At 35.6% G+C, this 8,148-nt stretch overlaps 1 protein-coding gene and 1 long non-coding RNA gene across 2 annotated transcripts; one reads left to right on the plus strand and one right to left on the minus strand.

The window, feature by feature from the left end:
* The first annotated feature begins 348 nt into the window (after positions 1-348).
* LOC114423268 lies at positions 349-1,302 on the plus strand. The gene is made up of 2 exons (XR_003668813.1): positions 349-603; positions 1,133-1,302. It is a non-coding gene; the product is annotated as an uncharacterized LOC114423268 (long non-coding RNA).
* Positions 953-7,726, minus strand: LOC114423267 (transcription factor MYB124-like). The gene is made up of 13 exons (XM_028389960.1): positions 7,545-7,726; positions 6,915-7,052; positions 6,764-6,810; positions 6,609-6,665; positions 6,418-6,490; positions 5,933-5,988; positions 5,657-5,836; positions 5,398-5,579; positions 5,102-5,247; positions 3,730-4,118; positions 3,462-3,652; positions 2,968-3,113; positions 953-1,610 (listed from the first exon to the last, which is right to left on the minus strand). The coding sequence occupies exons 2-13, from the start codon at positions 6,990-6,992 to the stop codon at positions 1,500-1,502; spliced, it is 1,656 nt and encodes a 551-aa protein (XP_028245761.1). The 5' UTR covers positions 6,993-7,052; positions 7,545-7,726; the 3' UTR covers positions 953-1,499.
* Positions 7,727-8,148: the final 422 nt, after the last annotated feature.

Below are 8,148 nucleotides of genomic sequence, written 5' to 3' on the forward strand. Positions count from 1 at the left end.
CCTCTCTACGATAGTATCCTCCTATTATAGATACAATGGGCTTGACGCATAGCATACCTTTAATTTATTTTTTCCCCTAGAGATAAAGATAGATAATAAAAAAGATAAAGATAGACAAAGATAAAAGGATAACTAACTTATCCCTGTTTTTAAAGATAAAGATAAATAAAAAGATAATAAACTTATTTCTATTTTTGCCCGGATGAATAAAAGATACTTAACTTATTCCTATTTTCTAGGAAGTCTCTTAACAAAAAAAAAATTATTCTATACATTTTAAAATCAATTAAGGCGTTTACTAGCTCATGTGTTAAGTGAATTGAATTGGATTGAGTGGAAAATTGGTTGGTCAAACCAAATGAGTCAAAGTGAGCCTTTGGTGGACAAAGTTAACAGCAAAGGTATGTACTTTTATTTTGTAGGGCGTTCCCTCCCTCTTTTCACCGATTGCTTTAGCCTTAGTCATCATTATATGTACTGTATTCCATCACCATCCATGAACTAGTTGTCCTAACCAAATAAGAATGCAGCGAAAGCAGAATTCTTCTTCCACACAGCAAAAGACCACACTCCATGGCAAACAAACCAATATCAAAGAGAAAGGTATGCTTGTTTCTGCATTTGTGTTCTTACTCTCCATTTCTTGTTTAGTTTTGCTTTTAGAAAATGAAATGAAGTCTTTATTGCTCAGAACTGTCTTTGGGAACAAATTTGTTGGCATAGGCTTCCTCTGAGTTCTTGGTGATGTTTTCTGGCATTTGTCCTTTTCATTTTCTTTTATGTGCCAAATTCCCTTCTTCATGTTGAGTGAGAGAGGGAGGGGGGATAGAGGGGTTATTTGTTTATGCATATTTCATTTTCTGCTGGGAAGTTTCCACTTATATTTCCTAGTTTTGAGAATTCTATACATTTGACTAAGTCCAGGAAAGTAAGAGAGAACAGAAACAGTATCTGCACACCAAAACCAAAATGCATTTCCAATCACTTATAGTTAAGTTTCAGTACATCAGAACCATAAGGGAAAAATCTTTATTAAAATACCTATGCACACACCAAACAACAAATTAGAATCCAAGTTCTCACTTTCTTTTTTCTCTCTTCTATATATGCTAATGTATTCATACACACTCAGGAATCAGGATGCTAGTGATTACACAGCAAGCTCTGTACAAAAAAAATAAGGTTCCGGACAAAATGCTGATTGCTGGATTGGAGAAAAACAAACCCAGAATAATATTATAAGAAAACAAGCCAAAGAATGACACACTAAGCAAGCCAATTTTTATGTGCAAGTTTCAAAAAGGTAACTTTTGAGTTGTTAGATATGTTGAAGGTGGAAAGAATGCATCATAACATTCTTGGGGAGCAGCATATGCCTTTCAAAATTTTAGGCACAGTGAAATTGTATTTTTTTCTCCACAAGCCAGATTACTGCCAAGGAAGACAAAGTAGGATTCAGAACAGGGAAAGAACGGTTCAATATTTGTATCTCAGATAGTTTATAGACTAGGTAGTAGGGCTCTTTTGCAGGGTGGCGGTTGTGATGAGTTGGCACTTGGGTTGATGGATGGAGATTCCATTCCTAGTGTTTTCCTTAAGAAGTTCCTTTCCTGAAAGAAAAAGTGTTAAAATAATGGTTAGTCTAGTTTCAAACTTCAATATATTCTAACAGTTGACAAAAATTAAAAGAGGTGTCGTTACCAAAAAAGAAACTAAAATAAGGTATGTGAAGATATTTCTAAAGCAACACAGGTGGTATGCCCCAAGCTCACAGAATATATAGATTAAACTTATGATTATGAGGATAGAATATAATGTGCTTCATATGTAGGTCCCTGACTTCGTGAGTCATGATACCTTTAATCCCTCTGCTGTAAACTAACATGCTACACTAAAGATGTCTATTTTGTGTTCCTTATGATTCAAACATAATCCAGAGCTTAGCTGAATATGATTCAAGAAATGTCTATTTTGCGTTGCAGATGATGATAATATCTAATCGTTCCACAAAATTTAGTATTGTTTGCTGAGAGGTTTCTTGCTTCACTAGTTTTCAACTTAAATATATACTATTATATCATTATGTGCTTCACCTAAGTATGGCAAATTTCAGTAAGATCTTGCACCACATAATCTGTAAGCTACAAAATCCAAATGGCTTTTAGAAAACCCCATGCCATGTGTATGTATCGCATTAGTTTCACCAGCACATTTACTTGTCACCCAAATACTTGATTACAAACAGGTTCATCTTCTTCTTCATTTACCTCTTTTTTAGGTGCATCATCAATATTAGGTAGGGATTGCCTAAATATTTCAAAAGCTCACCTCATCTGAACCTAAATGGACCTAGAAGTATCAATAGATTGAGGAATACTTGAGATTTATTGAAGGTATTATCTGTAACATAAAATGGTCAAAATGGAGATAAGGTGTCTATGGTTTCATCTACTAGGTACTGTCACTTGTGATGAAAATATAAAATGCCACCATTGTTTGATTAACTACTGATAGATTATTTTTTAATATATAATCAGCATTCATCTTACTGAACTAAAAAAAGGAAGAATAACATGATTCCGATAATCCAACACCTAATATCATGTTAAGTTTCTAAAGATAAAATCTTAAGCTCACTGCTTTAAAATGTTACTTATGCATTGATAACCCCCCAAAATCCCCACTACAATAAGCTCTACTCTACCATTAACTTAAAAAGCTCCCACCACTACTAGAGTAGATCTATTGATACACGGCATTCTGAAAGTCCTACTGCTAATTGAGACAGATCTTGTAAGAACATTACAGAGTACCATTTCTGATACCAGTGTTATGATACATGGGTTCATTTGTCTAGCTAATATGTCATATTACTAATAATATAATCATGCTACTTGTCACTATTACTAATATAATCTTTCTGTTGGCCTTAAAATTGTTCAATGCACAAGTGCTTGGGTGACTTACACTTTCTGAAAATTGTGGGCTTGGAATTCCTGCCGCCAAAGATCTAAACAGAGGGGTTACTTGAAGAGGGGAGCTGAACTCCAATCTTGATGAGGTAGAAACAATCCCGTCATTGTTTATCTGTTCCATACAACATGGTACCATATCTGCCAGAGTACATATCATATTAGCACTTCTGATTCAATATTAGGGTATATTATCATATAGAAAAACATTTAATTTTAGAAAATATATAAAACTAAGCATAGATATAATTTCCAGCTTAGGAACAATTGACCGCTCAAGTGGTTAAGTCATTTTGTGGTATTCATTAACTCTTTGAACATCATGACCCCTAAACCTTCTACCTTGACGCAGCATTGCTCCGTCAGGCTTTTACCCATTGCGGAAAATTCCCCATCAATTATTTGCGTGGTTAATTGTTCTTAAACTGAATTTTTTACCTAAAACTTTTGTTCTTTCTATTTGCTTATCACAGAAATGGATTATCTTACCTTGATCTACATTTGCAGTAGGCATAACCACTTTTACTCCTTTTTCATCTTCAAGTTGTTTAGACTTCATTTCGGTTCCAATATCCTGATGCAATGAGTGCTCCAAATTATCACTAGCTGACTGACAGATGAGAATTGATCCTGTACTGTATCCAGAACTGCCTGGAGAGTTTTCATAACAGTCCATTTTCCTAGAACATATTCAGAAATTATTAGACATTTCACAGAGGCCACAAGTGATGTAATAGCTTTAAAGAACTTAAAGTACCTCCAACAAGCCTGGCCTTCCTCATTACCACTCTTCAAGTCCTCAATCATATCTTTAAGATCTACAAGCTGTAAATTTGGAATCTTATGTTCAGGGATATCTGATTTGTTGGTTCGGTTCAGAAACTCCTGAAGTACCTGGCCTTCCTCATTACCACTCTTTGAGTCCTCAACCATATCTTTAAAATCTGCAGGCCGTAAATCTGGAATTTTATGCCCAGTACTATCTGATTCTTTGGTTCGGTTCAGAAGCTCTTGAAGAACCCGGCCTTCCTCATTACCACTCTTCAACTCCTCAATCATATCTTTAAGATCTACAAGCCGTACATCTGGAACCTTTTGTCCAGGGATATCTGATTCTTTGGATCGGTTCAGAAACTCTTGAAGAACCTAGCATCAGTTCAAACAAATGTTAGATGATATTTAAAGTGTATACATAAAGAATGACATTTATCTCAAGAACAAGATATATTAGCTCATGATGGGCATCTTAAAATCAAGCTGTGCTTTCAATATTAGAATATATGCTAGCAAGATGATCTATGAAACTATTTTGAAGTTCTCATAGGTAAGATTAACAACTAATTTGATTCATATTTCTCTTTAAATAAATTCTTCAGATTCATAACTAGAGAAATTGTAAATGTTATAGAAACTATAGTAACATGCAATACCTAATACATTTTGATTAGCTTTTAACGCTACTAGGTTCCTAAAGAACTAAGCCAAGATACATGTTAAATGGCTTTCATATTTTTCATATAAATAGGTTGACAAATGTCAATTACAAGTTGCTTTCTGTTGATGTTGAAGTTCTAAAGGTGTAATGATTAGAACATTGAGAGAACCACACCACAAAAGCTAGCCATTGTAGTTGGAGAGGCCAAGGCCCTATAAACCCCACACTAGAATGCCATACTTCCAATGTGAGACTCCAAGTCCCATACCTTTCAACTGGATCCTAACATCCCACCACGCTCCGCAGCTTCGGCGCCCACACAGGCTGGCTGGGCATTAGCCCTTTGACTAGTCCCAGGCAAACACTGCAATGCCAGCATCACCACCCGTGCCGCTCGTTTGCAGCTGGGAGTCATGGTGGAAGGTTCTTATACCAATTGATAAGAACCTTGAGAGAACCACACCAAAAAAGCTAGCTATTGTGGTTGGAGAGCCCAAGGCCTTATAAACCCCACACTAGAATCCCATACTTCCAATGTGGGACTCCAAGCCACATAACTTGCAATTGGATCGTAGCATATAACAAATACTTTTGGGCTCTAGTCATCACATGAACTTAAAGTTCATCTTTGAAGAAGCAAATAAGGTGTTCAATATTCAAAACAGGAGCAAGTTTACAAATTTTCAAGCCTCACCTTCCATGCGTTTTCAAGACTTTGGTCCATATTCTCTGTATCAACTTTTAGAGCTAGTGAACTTAGTAACTCCGCCTGTTGCATCAATGCACTTATCTTTGGGTCATCTTTTTTGAGAAATGTTCCTTGAATCTTGTTATTTTGGGCTGCAGCATGATAAACCAATATCATCTTACAATGAGAGGATGGCCAAAGTTTTGTTAGCTGAATATATTAACTATATCCTGATTTCTGTCTCAGGTTTTATAATTCGTGAATCAAGTTCCAAAACTAAAGTTAATTTCAAAGACAACTACCGGAACTGCTAAACTTGGGATTGCAAAGATGATGCTGGTCTGTCAAGTTGTTTGAGTTATGACAGTTTTGAGCTAAGACTGCAAGTGGTGCTCTTGGCTGCTGATTTATTGGAGTTCCATTTCGTAAATGTGATCGGTCCTCAAATTTGATCTTTTCTGCATCATCAGCAATATCGGCCCTCCTATATTCCAATAGGATAATATGTTAGCACTTCTCTTTGTAGAATTTGTGTATTTTGATACATACAGTATACAGTACCTCAAATTCTTAATAGGTACTCCAGATTCTGATGTTGTATCCATATTATTACAATGTTGGAGCATCATCCTCTTGTTATTTGAATTGATGTATGAAGTGCTGTTCTCTTTTGCTAAAGCTGCATATTTCTGTTTCTTCCTGCAGAGTGTGGAGAAACGATTTTTCACAGCATTATCCGTTCTGCACAGAAAGCATTGCATTAAGTATTAGCCGTTCATATAATTGCTATCATGCATTCACATGAACTCGCGAAGAAAAGAATGAATTTTTGGTTACCTGCCTGAGACCACCTTTGCTATTTCTGTCCATCTATTACCAAATACCTTTTGAGCCTACAGAAAAAATTGCAAAAATTAAGATCACAAAAGCCACATTTATCCATGTGTAGTGAAGTGTAGTTGGTGCCATCCACAGGAGTATACATATATACATATGAGATCCAGGTTGGTTTGGTTGTAACCTACTACTAATAATAGGTTAGGCTGCTCCTCAGTACTCAAGTTCATCAATGGATTTTGTCTACTGCACAGAGGCATCAGACAATAACAACAACAAAAGTCTAATCCCAGTAGGTGAGGTCGACTACATGGATCATACTATACCATTCGGTTTGGTTAAAGACTGAAGCACCAGACATAAAGGAAAAACATGAACTCTGATTTTTCAAAGTTCCATATGCTTTTATCATAAAATAAACTTGTCAAATTCCCACAGCATCCGTTGTAGATGTAGTGGGTTCTGAACACAGGGAGCATCGTTACCTCACATAAGAGCATGTCTTCCTCAGCTGACCATCCACCTTTCTTGAAATCAGAATTCAAGTAAGTGTACCATCTGAAATTCAATTAGTAACTTAAGCATCAGATTGGTAGTAACCAAGAACCCAACAAGATCTCTTGAATCAGTAAAGATGAAAAATTCAAAAAATGTAGACAATTTTTAAAAATTTCACCTTCTTCTGCACTGTCTTGTCGTTTTATCTTTGAACTTTGATGCAATAATTGCCCAACTGCATAGTTTTAATTGCAATAAAAATCCCTTTAATGTCACACATCAAGAAAGTAGTGTGTATGACAAAAGAAAAAATTATCAAAGAGTAGTGGGTACTTTTCAGTTCCATGAATACCAATCTGTTCTCTTAGTATATCATCCTCCTGAAATTCACAAAACCAATATGAGAACTAACTAAATGAAATAGATTGAAGAGTAAACAAAAGATTAAAAAAAAAATGCAGACATATGACGAAAGAAGAAGCACCTCTTGAGTCCAAGTCACAATGTGACGCTCCTTCTTCTTAGATTCTCCATTGTCTTGCTGCTTCATATCTTGCACCATTTATTTTATCTCTCTCTTCTTGAAGCTCCTTTCCTTTCCAAGAGTTAGCCAACTTGCATGCTAAAGCCAAAAGCTTTATAATTAGAAGCTTTTATGATTTGTAGAAAAAAAAGGGAAACCACCACTTCCCCCCTTCTCTTTCATCCACCTTTACACCGTAATAAGTATAAAATTCATTTTCCAAAAGCCCTCACCAAAAGGGTATTCAATTGAGAAAGGGAAAAGAAAATTGCTATTACCATCTGTGATCAAAGGAAGAACAAAACGAAGAGAAAACAATCCAATGCTAAAATTAAAGAGCAAGAACTACACGAAATAAGAGAGATAGAAAATGGGCAATTAAAAATACTTAAAAGGGGCACAAAGGGGTACATGGGATAGGATCAAAATCGTATTTTTATCCAATCCCAACAAAGTACTAAAAAAACCTATTTATTTGATCATGTACTGTAATGTAACGAATAGCCCAGAAATGGTGGGGGATCTAAACAAATTGAGGATCTTAGAGGATACCCAAATGAGTAAAAAATAAAGGGTCAAGTTGACAAATACCTCAAATAAAACAACAACGATGTTTTGATTTGTGTTACATATTTCTGGGTTAAACAGAGGAAAAAAAACTGATAACAGCGAGCACAGAGCTTCGTATGAGAAAAGCACTGTGTGGAGAGAGTGAAACTGAGTCTGTCTCTTAGACCAAAGTACTTATGTTGATCTGTGACTGTCTGAGTAGTTGTATTTACTTATTTTGTTGTTGTTTTTTTACTACTACTTTCTCTCTCTTACTTTTTTAGAAACGGTCACACACCTCTGAGTTGGTTGGTTCTCTTTTCTTGCAAGAAAGAAAAACATAGAAAATACAAGGGATGAGGTGAACATAAAAACTAACATTATATTTAATAGTTTTAAATAAACGGATACTTTGGTTCGTGCGCGGGTATGAGGGGAAGTTTGAATAAAACGCTGAATTCCATGAGAAGGCTTGTGCTGCGTGCAACGTGTAGCGTGCACAGTGCAGTGTGTATTAATGGTCTGGGTCATGAATTAGGGTGACATAGACTATTGCACACTTTCTCCCCTCTTCCAATGACCACTATACATAAGGATATTATTTATTTTTTCAATAAATACTTAAGGTTTTTTTTAAAGCAAAATA

This window comes from Glycine soja, chromosome 8, assembly GCF_004193775.1.
Source record: "Glycine soja cultivar W05 chromosome 8, ASM419377v2, whole genome shotgun sequence".
NCBI classification, from domain to species: domain Eukaryota; kingdom Viridiplantae; phylum Streptophyta; class Magnoliopsida; order Fabales; family Fabaceae; genus Glycine; species Glycine soja.